The 20663-nt window shown below is 39.8% G+C and overlaps 1 protein-coding gene across 3 annotated transcripts in view; it reads right to left on the bottom strand.

Annotated features, from left to right (window-relative positions):
- Positions 1 to 20663, bottom strand: part of TTC27 (tetratricopeptide repeat domain 27) — a 168888-nt gene that overhangs the window by 47186 nt on the left and 101039 nt on the right. For 2 of the 3 annotated variants that reach the window (XM_027623115.1, XM_027623116.1), the window contains 2 exons: positions 20195 to 20317; positions 4117 to 4344 (listed from right to left, as the gene is read on the bottom strand). In XM_027623115.1, coding sequence (XP_027478916.1) covers positions 4117 to 4344; positions 20195 to 20317 — 351 coding nt within the window. The remainder of the gene's footprint in view (positions 1 to 4116; positions 4345 to 20194; positions 20318 to 20663) is intronic. The other variant, XM_027623117.1, reaches the window with a different exon arrangement.

Genomic DNA, 20663 nt, shown 5'->3' with positions numbered 1-20663 from the left:
ACTGTCATTTCTTTGTCTTGCTAAGTAATTAATTCAAAATATATAATGAGACCATCAAGCCCTGTCAAGTCCTCCCTTGCAGATCCCCTCAAATCCATCCCGTTTTCCTCTTGCCCCTCCCACACCAATAACTGTCACGCTAGACTAGTGCTGGCCTCCCAAACCTGTCCACATCTAGTATCTCACATGGCCACAATGTTACCAGGACAATAAGCCTAAATTACCTCCATGCAAACCGCATTCCTTCATTCAAAACAAAGCCAAACACAAATCAGCCCTTCAATGGTTCCCTATCTGCCAAATAAAAAGCCAGAGACCTTAGCCTCACATTTAAGACCTTCTATAATCTGGCTCCAGTCCAGATTTCCCGCTGGAACTGCCCTATTCCCTTTTACTCTCCAAAACTAGCCTATTCACTAACTCCTCTGTTCCCAACACACACACACACACACACACACACACACACACACACACACACACACACACACACACACACACACACACACCCTTCTCTTTCTGTTTCCAGGGCTTTGCGCATACTGTCCACCTGCCTGGGATGCCCTCAACCACAGCCCTCCTGGCCTATTCAAGTACTGTCCTCCAAAGCCAAATGCAACATCCTATCTTCATTATCTACCATTCTATCCCTACTACCTCTTTGACCTCTATATAACTAGTGCTTTACAAATAACTTACTTGTTATTTCTTTGATGCCTCATACTCTTCGCTAGTTTTGCTTATGTTCGCTTCACTAGATTGTACCACAGGGTATAAACCAGCCTCTCTGGTGATCTGCTGCTACTGTTTTGATGCTATGTGCACAGCAGACAATTAGTATATATATTTGATTGACTAACTGGTTAAAGATATTATGTATTTGCTCACTCAACAAATATTTATTGAATCCCAGTACGTGCTAGGCACTGTTACAGGCACCAGGAAAATATATTTGCCTTCAAATGTAATAGGACTTACATTCTAGGGAAGGAGAAATAAAATTCTTTTTTCAAAGTAAGCTGTAAAAATATCAGAAGGTGCTAAGTGCTCTGGAGAAAAAGCAGGGAAAGAAAGTAAGAAGTATAAGGGAGAGGTGGAAAGTGGGCTGTGATTTTACACAGAATGATCGTGGAAGGCCCCGCTGAACAAGTGACATTTGAGCAACGACCTGAATGAGACAAGGGAGTGAGGTATGCAGATATCTGGAAGAACGTTCTGGGCAGAGGGAGAGCAAGTGCTAAAACCCTGAGGCAGGAATGTGCCTAGAATATTCAGGGAAGAACAAAGAGGCTAATGTGGCGTGAGTGAGGTGGGGAGCGTAATGGGAGGAGCTAGGCTGGGAGAAGCCCTGCCGCCTTTCAGGGATCTGAGCTGTTAGCACTAAGGAATGGAGCAGAGGAATGACACATCTGACTCACATGTGAAAGGACCCACTTGGATGGTCACTGAGAATAGGCAGATGGGAATACGGACAGAGGCAGGAAGGCCAGTCAGGGTAACTTAGGATGGGGATAACTGTGGGGACCAAAGTCTTTAGGAGGGGGAGAACAGTATCTCAGACACTGGAAATATTAAGTTGGAGTAACGCATGGGGAGACTGAGGGAGCACTTAGACACAGGGGACTAGAGTTCAGGGGAGAAAATGGGGCTAAAACCCACATTGGGGAGTTATTGGTGTATAGACGGTAGCAAACATATGGGAGCAGATGAAATCCAGGGAGCCAGCGTAGACAGAGGCAAGGTCCAAGGACTAAGCCTAGGAACCCACCCAGACTGAGGAGGAGGAGCCGGTGAGGCAGGAGGAAAACAAAGAAAACGTGAATGCCAGCCTGTTGGGAAGAGACTGTGTGCTTGGGAGAGTAATCCATGTTCGTGATGAACATGGCACTGATTTAACTTACACTATGGAGGCTAAGAGGGAGTTTGTTTTTCACTCCTTTAGGGCAGCTGTGGGTAGGCAAATTTTAGGCAGGGGTACTAAGATAATTTTTTTTTTTTTATTTGAGAGAGAGAATGAGAGAGAGAGAGAGAGTACATGAGAGGGGGGAAGGTCAGAGGGAGAAGTAGACTCCCCGCCGAGCAGGGAGCCCAATGCGGGACTCGATCCCGGGACCCCAGGATCATGACCTGAGCCGAAGGCAGTCGCCCAACCAACTGAGCCACCCAGGCGCCCTAGGCAGGGGTACTAAGATAAACAAGGAGAGGATACAATTTTCCTAAAAGTAAAAGTAAAATTTTGACAACATAATACTGAGTTCTGTTTTCTACTGGGACAAAAAAAAAAGGCCTAGGGATAATCACATTAGTGCAGGGTTTGTCAATCTTGGCACTACTGACATTTTAGGCTGGATAATTCTTGATCTTAGGGGCTCTCCTGTGCATTATGGGATGTAAAGCAGAAGCCCTGGACTCCACCCACTAGATGGCAGTGGTAGACCCTGTAGCTGCCCCCGCCCCCCAACAAAGTGCCAAATGCCCCTGCAGGGCAGAATCCGCCCCATCTGACAACCACTGACTTAGAGCAAGCGGTCAATAAAAACCAACTCTAAGTATACTTTAAACATCCTTGCTGCCAAATGCATCTGTTAATTTCTGCTGCTAATCTAATTTCTGCTGCTAATCTCTTCCCCAGATCTCTTAGCAGCCAGGTGATTTGGAAGGTTCTCACTGTATTCATTACCCAGAGTGAAGAAAGCAATTAGCTCAAAAATGTACTTCTAATTTTTTTCAATATAAAAGATATGCCCCAAATCTACCCAGTTCAAGAATGGTCATCTCTGCCCACACCTGTTCATAGCAGCACTATTCGTAAGAGCCAAGAGGTAGAAGCAACCCAGTGTTCAACCACGGACAGATAAACAAAAGGTGGTATATCCATTACCATGGAATATTATGCAGCCTTAAAAAGGAAGGAAATTCTGACACATGCAAAACATTGACATTCTGCTGGCAGAATAAGCTAGTCACAGAGACAAATACCGTTATGACTCTACTCATCTGAGGTACTTACAGTAGTCAGATTCACAGAGACAGAAAGTAGGATGGTTGCCAGGGACTAAAGAAAGTGGAGAATAGGGAGCTAGCTACTGTTCAATGCATACAAAGTTTTAGTTTTACGGGATAAAAAAAGGTGTAGAGATGGCAGATAGTGATGGTTGCACAACAATGGGAATGCAACTAATGCTATGGAACTGTACACTGAGAAATGATGAAGATGGTAAATTTCATGTTATGTGCTTTTTACCACAATTTCTTAAAAAAAAAAAAGCATACAGGCTCTCTGGTCAGACTGTCTTGAGTTCAAATACTGGCAAAATGCCCAGCAAGGTATCTGGCTCATAGTAAGTGCTCAGTAAACAGTAGGAGCTGATTACAAATTAGTATTTTAACCAGAATTCTACCAATTCAGTATGCATGTCTGTCAGGACCCATGGTTGACAGTAATGTGTGCATTTGGTGAAACAGGAAAGCAGTCATAAAGAAAGGATGGTTTAAAAAAAACAATGACCATTTCTGAGAATAAAATCATTTTACCAACTACTATTAAGTACAAAGTAAGGTCAATTTCTTCCCCCTCAAAATTAGGTCCTCTCCTGTAGATGTGTCTTGTCACGTATTTTAAAGATCCAGACTCTTTTTGTATTGTTTTCAAACCTTAAAAATTTTTTAAACATTTAAAAATATTTTTGTATATGTAAATATACTTTCTTAAATGATCAATAATCCATTCTAGATGTCACCCTGTTTATATGAGCTTTGCTTTCCTTATTGATTTCCACAACCCCCTGCCCAGTCCTACAGAGGCTGTAAGTCAGACTCCCATTCATTTCCTCCTAACATAGCTGCTGAAAACGGAACCTAACTGTCATAGCTGCATGTGTCTTAAGGACAGTTAAAGGAAAGAAATAACAAAATAAGACAGAAAAGTCAATAACAGAAACACAACAGAAAGTGCCTAAGAGAAAGCCAACGCTTTCAAAGACAAGCAAGAAGCAATGATCAGCAGAGGCTCTCAGCTTGCAAAGAGAAGCTCACCAGGCAGGTACTCACTCAGTAAGAAACCAAAGCAAAGCAGAGCGTCAGTGCCCGGCGTGGGTGGGGCTTTCTGAATTGTCTCACCTGCATGGGATTGATCTTCACCGAGCGCTCAAAGCACTCCACGCATTCTCTGAACTCCTTGTTCCGCAGATGAAGGAGGCCTTTGGAGCGCTGGGCCCGAGCGCTGCGGTGGCGGGACAGCTCCCAGGCCCGGTCATAGCAAGAGTGGTCTTGAAGGACATCTCCAAGCAAGCAGTACAAACTCGGCATTTCTTTTTTCTCCAGCTCTTGCCTAAGGATTTCTTCTGCCTAGAAATAACAGAAATAACTGATAGCTTATAGCTATAGCTTATAGTGACAAACGGCTACTTTTTCTTTCTTTTCTTTTCTTTTTTTTTTTTTAGCACATATACATCTTTATCCCACAGGATCCAAATGCTTCTTTTCAAAGTTTGAGATGACCTGCTTATTTCCTGTATCTGAGACACAAGGCTGAATAAGAGAAAACCAACAAAAAACAAATATGGTACAGGTGAAAGAGAGGAACAAGAAGAGGTGAATCTGCTTTACTGGCATCTGGAATCCTCCAGGAAAGAAAGGCAGCAAGGAGAAGCTTACTGCACGATCCTGGGAGGACTCACGGAGTTCCCCATTTGCTCCCACTCCAATTGTCACCATTGTGACAGTGAGAGTGGCATCTTGAGTTCACCTCTACCCAACGGCAAGGAAAAGTAAGTTTTTCCTTTTTAATTTTATTTATTTATTGTTTGTTTGTTTTGTTTTTCCTTTTCTACAATGGCATGCTCAGGGAGCCTGGGATTGCTGAAACATTTATAAAAGAAGGAGGGGGGTACAACTTCATAGTCATTGCTTTTTCTCATAGACAAAACTTGCCAACATGAGGCCCATCTGCTTCCAGACAGTCCATTCACTTTAGAAATTAAAGACCATCCTCAGTGCACAGCACAAGTTTGGGTATGAGTCGCAAAGGTACACAATTCAGATTCACCTCATCAGCTAAGCTAATTCTGGACTTGCTTCCCCTACTACCCCACTTCCCGCCCCCCCCGCCACACCCCTTACCCCTTGGTTCTGATCAGTTTCAACAGCATGCTAGCAGCTCTACTTTCCATGCTCACACACAAACACCTTCCTACGAACAGCAGTGGAGTCACCAAGATGCCAAGAGAGCCGTGGCCACAATGGATATAGACAGCCAGGAAGCCATCCTACGGTAGTTAACATGATACTTTAGATGCCTTCATTTACATACCTGGCAATCGTAAAGTCTATATATAGTTGATTTGCTTTAGGTTGCACATAGCTAGAATTCTTAAGCAGTCCAATTTTTGCAAAATCTTTTTAAAAGACCTTCGTATATTGCACTGTATGTTAACTAAAATTTAAATTAAAAAAAAAAGACAGTTGTGCTTCTAAAAGTATCTTTGAATGCTGAATCCTCTGCATTTCTGCAGAGGTTATGGGTTATGCAGGCTTTTTAGGCCGAGTCTGAAAATACAACCAGAATTTATAAAACAGTTTCTAAGGAAAAAGAGTTCTAAATCCCAAATAGCCAAAATGCACATGAAATTTTCAAATAAAATCCATGTAATTCCTCTATAACAGATGACACAATAGTTATTACTGTATCTAACCATAACTCTGTAAGGCCATCTATATACGTACCCAACACATGTATATTTACCTCTGTGCCTATAGTATCCATCCAAATTATGGGTAACAGACTGTAGCCACAGCAGGATTTTTGCTGAAATGATCTTACAGTGTAGTTGGAAGACATTTCTCCTGGCGATATGGCATTGAAACTTGATACCCACACCCTCCCAGAAATTCTGAAGGTTACCCCTGCAGAAAATAAAAATTTGTGCTGAGCTATCTGATCTAGTTGGATCTGAAGACATGAGGAGCCAGTGATCATGAGAGGGTGTAACACTGGTAGTCGTGATATCCAGAGATGAAAGAATTTCTTAAATTATCACCTGTGGGAACTTAGAAGAAAGCACCTACCAAATGTAAGGCTTCTATGAATTAAGTGATAGGACACTGAGGATACCAGACTGTGAGGTGGGTTGGCTACTTCTAAGTTCACCGAACAGCACAAAGAAAGAAAAAGACATTCAGTATTTTAAATCCTCAAGGTCAGAGAACCAAGGAATTTCTATGATTGCCGAAAGGAACTTCTTTTCCCTTCTACCTGCCAACCTAGTATAGCCAAAACTCAATGTAGATATTGCTCCTGCATGACTGCTGAATGACAGTATAGGACAGTCAGTTTCACTAGATCTATGTGCAAGTTAAGGTATTTGATTGGGTTAATCAAATGTTTTAGTTATTCATTTTTCTTCCTCTATTGCCTTTTAGCTACACATCATTTGATTATTTCTGAGTGACTGCTCTGGTGCTAATCATGCACATCTTTAATTTGTCGAAGTTCATTTAGAATTAATATTGTATCCCCTCACCTTTTTCCTGTCACAAGTGGCTCAGTCAAGCCCTTCCTAAATTTCTGTTCCATAGAAACAATGAAAGAGAAATAAGTGATTGCTGTTGTTTTCAGCCACTAAGTTTTGATGTTTCACAGCAATAGTAACTGCATTGGTTGTTTAAAACATGAGGGTTACCCTAGTACTACTTACTTGATCTTGGTCAGGAGAAAAGGGCATCGATCATGAAATTGAAAGACCCAAGAATTTAACTAAGGACATTTGGGATGAGTCAGATAATAGAAATCTCCAAACCCTACTGAGTTTCCTATACCAGTGAAGCGATCCCCCCCTATCTATCAAAACTCTGCAACTTTGCTTAAAGACAATACAATGACTGCACCTCAGGGAGGTACCCAGCGAAGAATGCCAATTCTCCTCATACCTGCCCCTTCCATCCCTTATTGCCATTGTTCATGTAAGTAGACTTAAACACAAAGAGAACCACAAGATTTTATTACTTTCCAGAGGGGAAAATCTTGGACCATGGGGAAAAAGAGATCCTAAGGATGATAGACCATAGACAAATTGTGGATCACGATTTTAATCAATCTAGGTACTAATCAGAAATTTTTGATTCACAGGGCTAACTCAAGCAGCTAAGGATGGTTCTAAATTATTTGCTCAATTGCCTGACTAAAACCTGGACTCAAATGTGGCCAAAACTAAGTTGAGATGCCAGAAATTCCTCGGTGTGATGTGGACGAAAGAATCCAACAACTTATGAAGAAAAGGCTGTTGTCAATTTATTATTTACAACTTGTTCACCCATCCCAATGACCTCCAAGAGGGCCCAGGGGATATTCCTTTCATCTTGGCTTTGAGAAATACATTGTATATGGGAGCATAAGCATTCCTGAAAAGTGCTATATAGCAGATGTCCTGTGTAAGCTGAGGGAAAAACTTGGGAGGTCCCTCAGTTGAAATGAGCTTCCTGATTTCAGTGAGGATTATTAGAATTCAAGGTAACAGAGACTAGCTGATAGCACTTAACCCCTGGAAGCAAGATGAGCATAGTTATTTGCAATAGTCACAGCCAGAGTAATAATTAAAACAGTGCAACAAGAATGGATCTTAGGCGGTGGCTGACTGACCAAGAAGCCTTAGGACCAAATTATATGTACAGTCAACTAAGTCCAAACTTGATCTATATAACATTAAAAAAAAAAAAAATCTAGGTTTGGAGACCAGACGTCTGACCCGAGTCACCATTCTAAAACACTGTTTCTCCCCCAATTGGGAGAAAAATCCTTGAGTGATTTCAGAGTCAGAGCCTCTTAAAAAAAATTAGGAAGGAAGGAAAGAAGGGAGGAAGGGAGAAAAGAAGGAAGGGGCAAGCCCGTACTGGTGAGGAAGGACCCCACTATAACATAACTATCATATACCATAATTCTTCCCTTGTCTTCCCCAAAGACATAAACTTTAACATTTGCCAGGTAATTCTTTCCTGGGGGAAAAGAAATAACTGCCTTTTCGGGGTTGGTAAGTTCTTAGTTAATGCTATTCCTCTGGGACCCAGAACATCACCATGATGAGTTAGTGGGTTTATGGGAGTCAGCAGATCCCATGGTAGGCCTAGTCATATGTACTGCTATGTCAACTTGCCTCAGGGGGAAACTATGTTTCCAAAAATCCCTTTCCCTTCAGATTTTGCATTACAGTTGGTCAGGGGGGAATTTGTTGGGGATCTGAAAGGCAGAAGTAAAGCAACAGCCTTTACTCTTGGAAGGTGGCTGTGGTTATGTATGGTGTCACAAGAGATGCAGAGATGTCCCGCAGATTCCAGCTTGTCCTTTGCTCTATGTATCCAGCTTATGCTTCTGATTGTGGACCCTGCCAACCAAAAGCAGTCCCGGGACCACCATCAGACGTTTCACTGGGGACCCTCAAGGCTGGGAGCTACATACAGACAACAGCATTCCACAGATCTCTCCACAAATTCCTCCTTCACACTCCCATTTCAATGGCTGGAAGGACTCGGCTTCTCAGATTCCCTGGTAAGTTCTGACTTCTCCACTGTGCCAGTGCTTCAAGTGGACTGAGAAATGATTTCTTTCCCTGATCCTTCTACTCCCTCTTCCACGCCCTCATTTCTCTGGCTCTCCACACTTTTGTGTAAGATCTAATTCCTTTAGTAAGCCCCTTGATGGCATCCCAAAACTACTCAAGGTGTCTCTGCTTCCATCAACAAAACCTGAATGATACAATTTTTTTTTCATTTTTTGCCTTTTAAACTCCTTATGTGTCCTCCCATTTGATAATGATTTACAGATTAGTTTTTATCCAATATGCATTAAATGTATTATCTCACTTAATCCCTATAGTAAGTCTGAGAGGTGGATATTAATATGCCCATTTTTAATACGAAGAAATAGAAGTTTAGATTCCTTGGTCAACTGATCATTCCAAAACCAAGAGATACTAAGTTGGAAAATGGCACCTTAATTTCAGGTTCCATACTTTTCCTATATTCCACAGGTGGGCATCAGCAAAAATGGTGGTCTAAGAACCTCTGAAAATTCCTTACTCCATAAAAGCAACGAGAAGACTGGCAGAAAGTATTAGAATCAACTTTTTCATAATCCTGGAAATTAACCAAAAACTTGAAATAATCCCTAGAATGTTTATTTAAAAAAAAAAGTGATATCTTAGTAAGAAAAACAAGCTTTGTGTGATTTTAACTTGCACCATTCCTATTCCATTTTCTCCAACTTTGTAGTAGCCTTGAAAACCAACAGCAGGCAATCATGGTGATTAGCAGCCTGGCAGCCACCAGAAGGAACAGAGTGGGTTTAGAGGTCCTCTAAAGTCTCATTTCCAAAAAACTGTCATTATCTGACCTGGCTGGTGGTTGCCTGGAAGAATCCACTTGCAAGGCTGTCTGTATTGAACCTACCTCTGAGTTTGCCCAGTGAAAAGCCTTTGTCAAAAACAATTACAACTGGCTAATTTTGCAGTTGTCTGAAGTAGTAAATAACATGTGGGACAAACAACAGGCTAACCAAAAACTTAAAAGTGAAAAAAGGGAGGGAGATATACATAAGGGCTTTGAAAGGCTCCAACGTATTCATGGGAATCCAGAAGGCCATGCATGTGTAGGGTGCTGCACATGCTCAGAAAAGACCCAAGAAGGCCCTAAGCTCTCACCTCAGGCTGACCTCAAGGCTTTGCACCAGCAGTCAGTGAAAGCTAAGACAGGGCTGTTAACTGCCTGCCTCAGTGTTGGAAGCATGCTCCAACACACACACACACACACACACACAACCCATCAGGAAAGACTGGAAGACTTGTTGATTCAGGCATTCAAGGAATTTTATGTCCAATTGTTAGGTGACCATTAAGCTAACCACCCTGCGACTTCAGTGGCTGCACAGGACAAACAATATAGATTTTACAGAATTATCAAGAAATATCACTAAACAAACAAAAAAAAAAATCACAAACAGCAATAATAACCTGATTTCCAGAGTTGTCACATTATATTATTTAAAATGTCCAATTTTCAACAATTTATAAAAATATGCAAAGAAGCAAGAAAGTATGGCCATTATATAAGAAAAAAAAAAGCGATCACTAGAAACTCACTGAGGATTCCCAGGTGATGGGCTTAATAGGCACTTAAAACATACTATTTTAAATGATCCCTAGTACAAGGACTAAGGAAATAACTCAAAAAAAAAAAAAAAAAAAAGTAGTGGTGCCTGGCTAGCTCAGTCAGTAGAGCATGCCTTGACCTTGGGGTTGTGAGTTCAAGCCCCACACTGGATGTAGAAATTACTTAAAAATAAAATCTAAAAAAAAAAAAAAAAAAGTGAAAATGACAAGGGAATTAAAATGACACAGTAGAAAATATCCATTTAGCCAAAAAGAAGGCAGTAATAGGGAAAGAGAAAAGACATAAGACATATAGAAAATAACAAAATGACTAACAACATACTACATTATCAGCAATTACATTAAATGTAAAAGGATTAAATACAACAAAGGCAAATGATTGGCAGTAAGGATAAAAAATGATCTGACTAAATGCTGTCTACAAGAGACACACTTTAGATTCAGACACACAAAAAGGCTGAAAATAAGAAGAGAGAAAGAAAGAAAGAGAGAAAGAGAGGAAGGGAGGAAGGAAGGAAGATCATGTACACAGTAACCAAAAGAGAGCTGGAGTGGCTATATTAATATTAGGCAAAATTTGCCTTAAGACAAAAATTGTTAGTAGGACAAAGAAAGGATATTTTAATGATAAACATTCAATCCATCAAGAAGACATATTTATAAGTATATATTCACCTAACAACAGAGCCCCAAATGACATGAAGCAAAAACTGACATATCTAAAGGGAGAAATACACAATTCATCAATAATATTTGAAGACTTCACTTTCCAACTTTGGATAACAGATTGAACACCTATACAGAAGACAGAAATAGAAGACTTGAACAATGCTATAAACCAACTAAGCCTAAAAGACATCTAAAGAACACTCCACCCAACAGCAGCAAAATATACACAGAACACTTTCCAGGATATTCTACATGTTAGGCTGTAAAACAAGTAACTGGGAGTTTGAAAGGACTGAAGTCATACTTAGTATGTTCTCCAACTACGATGGGATGAAATTAGAAATCAGTAACAAAAAGATATTTAGGAAATTTACAAATTCATGGAAATTAAATAACACAGCCCTAAATAACCAACAGGTCAAAAAAGACATCACTGCGAAATTTAAAACACTTCAAGATAAATGAAAACAACATGATATGCCAAAAGTTATGGGATACAGTGAAAACAGTGTTTAGAGGGAAATTATAACTGTAAGTCCTTATTCTGAAAAAGAAAAAAGATCTCAAAGCAATCATCTAATCTTCCACCATAAGAAACTAGGAAAAAAAAAAAAAAAAGTAAACCCAACCCAAAGAAGCAGAAGGAAGGAAATAATAAAGATTAGTGTAAATAAATAAACAAACCAAAAGTTGGTTCTTTGGACTGAAATTACTAAAATTAGAAATGAAAAGATGAGAAATTACTACCAACCTTATAGAAATAAAAAGGATTATAAGGAAGTACTATACTCCACAGGTATCCTATACAAAAAACAGGATCTAAGATTCAGAACATCAAGTCATACCCTTTAAACACCTGCATGATCTAAAACTACCATTCTACAAATATTTATTCTACTTCTAACTGCACTGTAGTATAGACCGTAATGATCACCAGAGTCCAAAGACATAGAACACAGACCTAGTGTTGCAAAGAAGACAAATACAACAAATGAAAGATTAAATAATAATCAAGAAAACCTTCACATCTGGAAACACTAAGGTACTGAGGATTTCAAATACTTCCTTCACCAACTCATATCTATTTACATTCTTACAAGAATAAGGAACATAGAGAGTGGGTGGTATGCAACTTCTTGTTACCAAACAATATTGATTCTGGGTATTTTTTTCACCAGAACATGGGTCTGCAGAGCCAGAATGGGGCAGCTTCCTGAAGAAGTTAAGAAACACAAAAGCAGTGATCTTGTTTGGTCTGTACTGCCCTCTTCTTTCCTCTAATTCCTATGCCATATTTTTTTGTTAGATAAGTGAGTTCTTTCTCCTTGAGATCTTATACCTCTTCAGCCTGCCAACAGAATGATCTTTCCCAAGGGCAAAGCTTGTAGGTAATATATTTCCTTTCTTCGATTAGTCACCCTGCATTCCTCAGTCTTCTTCACTCTCTCCAAAATGCTCTATATGCTCCTCCCTCCTCCACTTAGCCACTCAATTTATGTAATTTATTATCAAATAAAGAACTATAAAAGATATGCCCAGTGAACGTAAGTAAAGCACAAGGGCTTATAATATCCCTTTTGCAATATCAAAATGTGGGTGGCCAGAAATCTTCACAGAATGCAAAAGGTTTGGTATTTCTGGCTATGGGCTGCTACTTCCCTATGGGAAAATACAGATGCACATTTTTATAGAATACAAGAAATTTGTCATGTAAATATCTATTAAAAATGATAAAACAGGGCGCCTGAATGGCTCAGTCAGTTTAGTGTCTGACTCTTGATTTCTGCTCAGGTCTTGGTCTCAGGGTTGTGAGTTCGGGCCCCATGCTGGACTCCACACTGGACATGGAGTCTACTTGAAAAATAGAAAAAAAAGAAAAGAAAACTACATTCCCAAACACAAAAAGGCATACTTAAATGGGCAACTGGCTACAATTAAACTAGGTTGCTTGCAAGAATACTGTCAGCTACAAACCTCAAAGACTATCCCTCTACCCAGATACACATACATATCTAGGCTGTTAAAACAATCTGTTTCATTCTATAATTGCAAACAACTATTATTCTTAATACAATTTTGTGGCAATAACTACACACAGCGAATCTCAGTATAAAATGATGTCAGCAGAGGCTTAAGTAGAACCTACAGTTATGGTTGAACTAACGATCCACTTGCTGAAAACTGCACCGGTAACCCACACTGCTTAGAGGAAGGGTCCCACACTCAAATGCCCAGAGATTCTTGCCAATTATTGAGAATGAATGAAGCAGGCTGGGGAGTGAGCCCATAAAAGAAGGAGCCACTGCTGAACTCCAGCCAGGTAGTTGTGTTTCCACATTGTTTGATTCTTTTTTTTTTTAATATTTATTTATTTATTTGAGAGAGAGAGAGAGCACGAGTGAGAGGCAGAGGGAGAAGCAGACTCCCGGCCGATCAGGGAAACCAACTTGGGGCTTGATCCCAGTACCCTGGGATCATGACCTGAGCCGAAGGCAGATGCTTAACCAACTTAGCCGCCCAGGCACCCCCACATTGTTCAATTCTTTAAGAGAAGCCAACCAAATACTTATTGCAATGTCAGATTTAGAGTATTAAACTTCCACCCTACAGTGGACATCAACTGTGCTTTTTCCTGCCCAGCATCCCTGCGAGCACTTAGGTGCCTTTAGTCAGAAAGGCAGTTCAAATGCTAGTTCTGCTGACAAAATGTATGACTCTGCGAAAGTTAACTAATATCTTGGAAAGTTTGTTCTTCATTTGTCGTTACCTACAAGAACGAGATGTGAAATGTCCCCAGCTTTTTGTCAAGCACACAGCCCTGAACTAATGTTTGTGTTCTTTCTCAACTCCCTTTACTGGAAAACCCAATTAGAAAGTAAGATGCTTGAGGTTTCACTGCTAGAAAGACAGAAGTGAACAGAAACAGCTTCTAGGGACATTAAAATTTTCTGTAAATAATCACATTGGTCAACTGTGTATAGTTCCTCCCACAGAAGAACTGCTGTTGTCAACTGTTGAATAAGTGATCATGTAACTGAGTCGAGAGGACTAGAGGAAGTGAAGTCAAAGGGGAAAACTTCTGATTATTACAAAGTTAAAGTTAAATTTTTCCACATAAGCTAATTTCAACCAATCATCGGTTTTTTTATGAAAGTGTGGAGAATTATGGGAGGAGATCCTAGAGATCTCAGAAAAAAAGTCTAGACAAGATACAAACTGAGTGGACTACTGCTTGAGAGAAGGACAGCAGAGGGAGAAATATTTAGCTTGCAATATGATGGCCAGATAGAATTTGGAATCTGTATATAATTCCATCTTGGCACCTGCTCTATCTTACTAAAATATTCTATTCATGTGGATCTGTACTATCAGGCTATAAGCTCCTTGGACGTAAGTTCTGTCTCTTACTCCTCTTTGGTACAGCATTGCCCAGCACACAGTAGGTACTCTATAAATGCTGGATAAATTCAACTGATGGCCCCCATATGAATAAAAGTGAAATTCAATCTCTGGTAAAAAGGGAGATGAAACAGTTCAGGAAAACTACTCATCCTCCAGTCAGAGCAATTATCAAAACAAAGTGCCCTTGTTGGCTGTGATTTATGCCTTGATTTTGTGAATGAGCAAAAGGCATTAATAATTAGAATGAGTGACAAGTGTGGCCTGGCCCTCATCTGATGTGACATCTGCTCAGTATAGAGGGACTATGACTTGGCAGAGCAGCAACCAGAAGAAGCCCTCCTGGCAAAGAATAAAGGGGGAAAAATGAGCCCTAGACCCAGATATGGTACTAACTATAACGAGCGTCTTTGAGGACTGCAGAAATGATTCTTTCTCCCCTCTCCTAGCAGAAAGGCAGGTGGCTCCCAGTCTAAATTCTTGTCCTATGAACTGCAACTGAGAGATGAGAAGTGCAGAACACTTCACCCATCCCCAGTAGTTCGCCCCCAGCTAGACTTCTTCTGTGTGCTGGTGCCTAGTCCTATTGACTCTCTTATGAGCCAAGTGCTCACTAATTGCTTTTTACATTTATGTTTGTGACAACACCATGCTCTGGCTTGATTTTCCAAAATGAACTTGCCAGCATAAATACTCCAGGTCCAAGATAAAACAGAATAATTAAAAACAGGCCTAGTTATCCAATTAGCTGCTCATCTCCTACTTGCATTACCAAGTTACAGAGTATATTTTCCTATTTTTCTCATACAAGGGGGCACAACAACAGGTTTTGGCTTATAAACTGAACATCTAATTTCTTTTTTCTTTTTTTTTTTTTGGTTTATTTATTTATTTGAGAGACAGAGAGAGAACACAAGTGGGAGGGGCAGAGGGAGAGGCGGAGGGAATCTCAAGCAGACCCTGCGCTCGGTGCAGAGCCCAAAGTCGGGCCCGGTCTAACAACCCTGAGATCGAGACCTGAGCCGAAATCAAGTCAGCCACCCAACCGACTGGCCACCCAGGCGCCCCTCAGATACCTAATTTCCAAGGGATTAACAAGAGCCCCAGTGAGAGGCAGGTATGGGGAAAGGAGTGCGAGTTTAAGGGAAAGGGAAGGTCTAAGCTCAGATTGCAAAATCTGCCACTTACTAAAAGGCTAATCAGTAAAGTGGTAAAAACAATTCATACTTTATATGTTGTTACATTACAGAGATTATTAAAAGATTAAAATGGGGGGAGAGATCTCATAATTTGTTTTTAGAGAGAGAATACATGGCAGGAGTTGGAGAAGTTTCTTTCGTCACATATAAAGTCCAAAGGGAGTATCTACGTGGAGATTTGCTTCAGCACAGTAACTACTCACAATGAAAGACTACAGGTCATTCGTTTAGCAAATATTTTGAGGAGTTACCATGTGCCAAGCCTGTGCTAGGTGTTGGGGAGACCTCTGCAAATACTACAGACATAAGTGTTCTTAAACGGCTTACAGTCTAGCAAGTGAAGTACACCAGCAAATGGGATATCAGAGTAGTTTGGGTGCCATAGGAGCGCAGGAAAACACCCCAAATCTGGGAGGGAGGTAGCAGGGAAAGGTCACTGGGCAAAGTAATCGCCAAGGAAAAACCTGAAGAATAAGTAGGAGTGAGACAGACAACAGCACATACAAAGGTCCTGAGGTGAAGCAATGCTGCAAAGTCAAGAAATTACAAGTAGTTTCAATCTGGTGGAATTTTGAGCACAGCCTCAATGAGCAAGTACAAAGGGGGATGAAGCAGAGATAAAAGAGTAGGGGGATAATGCAGTTAGCAATGTGAGCAGGAGTCAGATCATGAAGTGGTCTATAAACCATCCACGCTAAAGAGCTTAATCCTGGAGACAAAGGGAGTTACTGAAGAGTAGGAATGACCTGATCAGAATTATTTTTCAGGAAGATCACTCTGACTGCAGTGTAGGAAAAGAGTTTGGGAAATCTTTTACATCATATAAAAAAAACTATTTTACTTATTTATTTTTAAAGATTTTATTTATTTATTTGACAGAGAGAGACACAGCGAGAGAGGGAACACAAGCAGGGGGAGCGGGAGAGGGAGAAGCAGGTTTCCCATGGAGCAGGGAGCCCGATGCGGGGCTTGATCCCAGGGCCCTGGGATCATGATCTGAGCCCAAGGCAGACGCTTGACAACGGAGCCACCCAGGCACCCCTAAAGAAACTATTTTAAAAGAAACGTGCCCCGGAGTGCCTAGGTGGCTCAGTTGGTTGAGCGTCTAACTTGTAGTTTCAGCTCAGGTCATGATCTCAGGGTCCTGGGATTGAGCACCGAATCAGGCTCCCTGCTCAGCAAGGAGTCCGCTTAAGGATTCTCTCTCTCCCTCGCCTCCCCTCCCCTCAGCTCACATGCTCTCACTCTCTCTAAAATAAATAAATAAATCTTTAAAAAAAAAAAAAAAGAAACCTTCCCCCATCCCCCCAAAACCCAAACCAACTGCTAAAAGAATCTCAACTGTTACAGAAATAAAACATTTACTTGTAACTTAAAGGAAAACTTTTTAAGAGCTTTTGCCTACAATGATCTGCAAACATAGCAAAATAAAAGATAAGGCTATGTAATTTCAGGTAAGCCTTGTCTGTTAGGAACAAGAGAAGAAAAGAGAGGTCCTAACCCTTACCATTCCACTCCCTTTACACCTACCTCCTGCAGGCAGCTTATACCAGCTCAATCTTTGTCTTTCATTTAGGGACCAAATTTGTGCACCAAAATAAGATTTTTGTCCACAGGCTTGGGGAAACTGCTACAAGTGTGCCAGATAACTTTAGAAAACTACATGCTAACAGATGAGAACCAGTTCTGATCACAACGTCAAGCAAAATTAATCTAAGCTATTTTGCCAATGGTCATTAAATAATGAGAATTTCTGTAAGTAACGTCTAAATTAGAAAGTCTGAGACCCTACAATAATAGGGTGCAAGCACCAGAACATAATAATTAGAATTAGATACTTTCTCGAATTTGCCTTTTAAAAATAAATTATGCCATTAAGCACTAAATGCGAGGATTCAAATTTCACAAACTTCTAGTTAAATCAAATGTGGTGACAACTACTGGCACATGACCAAATACTAAAAGAATCTCAGCTGTTTTAGAAATAAAACATTTGCTTCCAGCTTGAAGCAAAACTTTTTAGGGTCTATGGTTGAACTGATCTTCAAATATAGCATAAGAATAACAGGTAAGGGAAGTCTTTTATGTGACAAACGAAATGCTAAATCAGCCTTTAAAATAAAAAATTGGGGGGATGTTTGGCTGAAACTCACAAAAGACTTTAAGACAAAGTAAATGACTACACATTCCTAAAAATTAAGATACGTACATTTTCTAGAATAATTAGAAACATGGGAATTTATCATTAGCATAAGATAATGCTTACAAGGTCATGTGCCAATTAAAAAAACATTAATACTACAACTGCTTTAGAGGACAGAGTCAAATCTGTTCTTTGAAAGGGATCGATTCCTTATTTTTTTCTTCTGCAATTAGAGAAAGTCTCTGCTTTCCATACTTTCTAAAAATAATTACATAAATTTAGTATTTTAAAACATGCTTGGGGATCTTGGGAATCAACAACTTAATCATTTCAAAAATCACTATTTCCAAAACTACTGTAATTTTATATACAGTTCATTTATGCAGTGAGCAGCGTAAAGGACTAGCATACTGAAGAATGACACAATGGGAAATACATTAGACTGGGAATCAAGATACTCATTCACCCATTTATTCCTTTGTTAAACAGCTGAATCCTGCTTTAGTGCCAGGCCTACAGATACTAAAAAAAATATTTAAGTCCTCAAAGAAACATAATACTCTATTTCATCAAATTTGGGACACTATCAATCATAAGACTAACTCTTAACTAATAAAGAAAAAATGCTTTCAATTAAATGATGACATAATGCCTTGAATGAATCACATCAGCCTCTCATTGCTTTGATATTTTTTAAAATCTATTCAGAAAAATTTGGCAATTTTTCCTGCCTTCAATACATTGCTTGACATTTTAAATAGCAATCTTTTATATACATATATATATATATATATACATATATATATATATATACACACACACACATCTCTCTACAAAACACAGCTTCATCTACTTAGGGGTGTCCTCCCTTCTTGGCTCCCATAAAGCACTTAGTTGTTATTTTTGAAGAAAAGTAAATGAAATTGTGATGATTTCTCTAAAGGCAAATGTTTATTTCCACGAATACCAAATTTACATCCCTCTACTTTGTTTCGGTCCTTTTCTGTGTGTTCAATGACATTTTTGTTTCAATGCCAAATCATAGTAAAATCTGTCTTGAAGATATTCTAAATGGCAATTAAATCCACCATATGTCACAATGACACCAGGTACATAACTCTATCGAAACGATGACACTAAATATAACTGTGACTAAGTGTGCACAGGCACAGGCAATGACAACCTACCCAGACGGCCACCGGACAGCCAGCAAGTGGAAGATACCATCAAGTGTCAGACACATTCCAAATGCAGTGAAAAAAATGTGTCTCAGAATCACAGCAGTGCGAGCAGTCAACACTCATGCAGCTCTGTGAGGAAAGGACATTTTACCTACTCGACAGACGTTACACCATGAAAACCTGTACAGAGGTGGATTAAGTGCCTGTAGATGAGGAAACTGAGTCATGGGGAGAGGAGGTGGGCCTAAGTAACTTGCCCAATACCACGAAGCTAGCACACGGCAAGGCTAGCAGCTGAATTCCTACAGCCTAGGCCAAGAGGCTCTGCTTTGAACCACTGGGCCATGTGGCCTCTCAAGCTAATAATCAATAACCGGCTTTGTGACCTGAGGCAAATCACTAGAGACTCCTTCCCTTATTTTGAAACGGAGGGAACTGGAACAGATGATTACGGAGTTCTTTCCCAGGATGAAAATATTAAAATTCTATAATCTTCTACAGTAAAATTTTATTCCCACGCTGGTTTCTCCTTACGCTAATACAATACAAACCTTCACTGCCATTAGTGGATTAGTGAAAGGAATCTAACTTTTACTACTGGTCTAAAATAAGACATACTTAGGAAGGTATTTAAGAAACAAACACACATGTACTTTTTTTTTTTTTTTAGGGTGATGGCAAAAAGTTGACTATAGAAATAAATGAGCCAGTGCGTGGGTTCTACTCTGTGTACTATACTTATGATAGAACTTAGTCATTTCAAAACTTAATCCAAAATTAACATATGACTTCAAGGTGTCAGTTTCAACAGATGCTCACAATGCAGAACTGCTTATTCTTTAAAAATTCTGTTCATTTATGAGGGGGAATAAAACAACAAATTAATAACAGATATAAATACTGCAACATCTTTCCTCTTGAGCCAATTTAAGGGTGGGATTAAGTGCATCACACACTTGACAATTCCTGGGCCCTAAGGAGGGTGGGGGGCCACACCCTTTAGGTTTCTTTCTACAGGCCCAGTCAACTGTGCACCCACCCAGGTAACCTCCCTTTGGCCCCACAAACTCTGATCATCAGGCAACCCACTGAGGCTTAAAATAATTCCTAATATTTCACTTTGAAGTTATCCTCAGGAGGAGAGTTAGCAAAGGAAAGAGATCAAAATACAGAGTCTTTAACACTTCCATTATTCATTCCTAAACATCATAATCATATCAGTTTTGGCCTGCTTTTCTCTTTTACATATACACATACACGTATACACATTAAATTATTTGCCCCAACAAAAAATAAGAGAAAACATTAAAAAGATTTCTGGCAGAAAAAGTGAAAAAGAGAATATAAGTGAACTACTAGCAAAAGTGGGCTTAGAAAAACAAAGCAAGCAAGCAAGATGCCCCAAAACAGAAGGCTCTCATCAGTACTCAGAATATTCCTATTACATACCTTCCCGTGCTGCCCAGCTCTCTCGTAACAAATGACAACATCTTCCCACATTTCTAGCTTCTCAAATATCTGAAGGGCTGAACTTGTGCATCCCAGCTCAAAGAGAAAACGTGCAAGTTGGCGCTAAAAGAATCAAGTTAAAATAATGAACATTTCTTTATGTAAAGGGATTCCTGTTTCACTTGTGGGTGCGCTAACCTGCCATTTTTAAGGGTCTGCTTACTGTAATAAATACATCATTTCTACAGTTTTACCTCAACTAATTAGAAATTTGCAATGATTCAATACTTACCTTTACTTTAGCAAGTTTCTTTATAGAGGGCAAGGAATTAAAAAACTATAATATAGGAACTTTTCAAAACAATCAATATATCAATTTTTTCCTAAGAACTTAGAAGAACTTAAAAGCAAAATCAGCATTTGTTTCTTACCGACAGATTCTGTAACCATCTCTGATTTGTGAAGCTGA

This window comes from Zalophus californianus, chromosome 8 (genome assembly GCF_009762305.2).
Source record: "Zalophus californianus isolate mZalCal1 chromosome 8, mZalCal1.pri.v2, whole genome shotgun sequence".
NCBI lineage: Eukaryota > Metazoa > Chordata > Mammalia > Carnivora > Otariidae > Zalophus > Zalophus californianus.
Note: the sequence above shows the minus strand (reverse complement) of the source record. Positions and strands in the feature narration are given on the sequence as shown.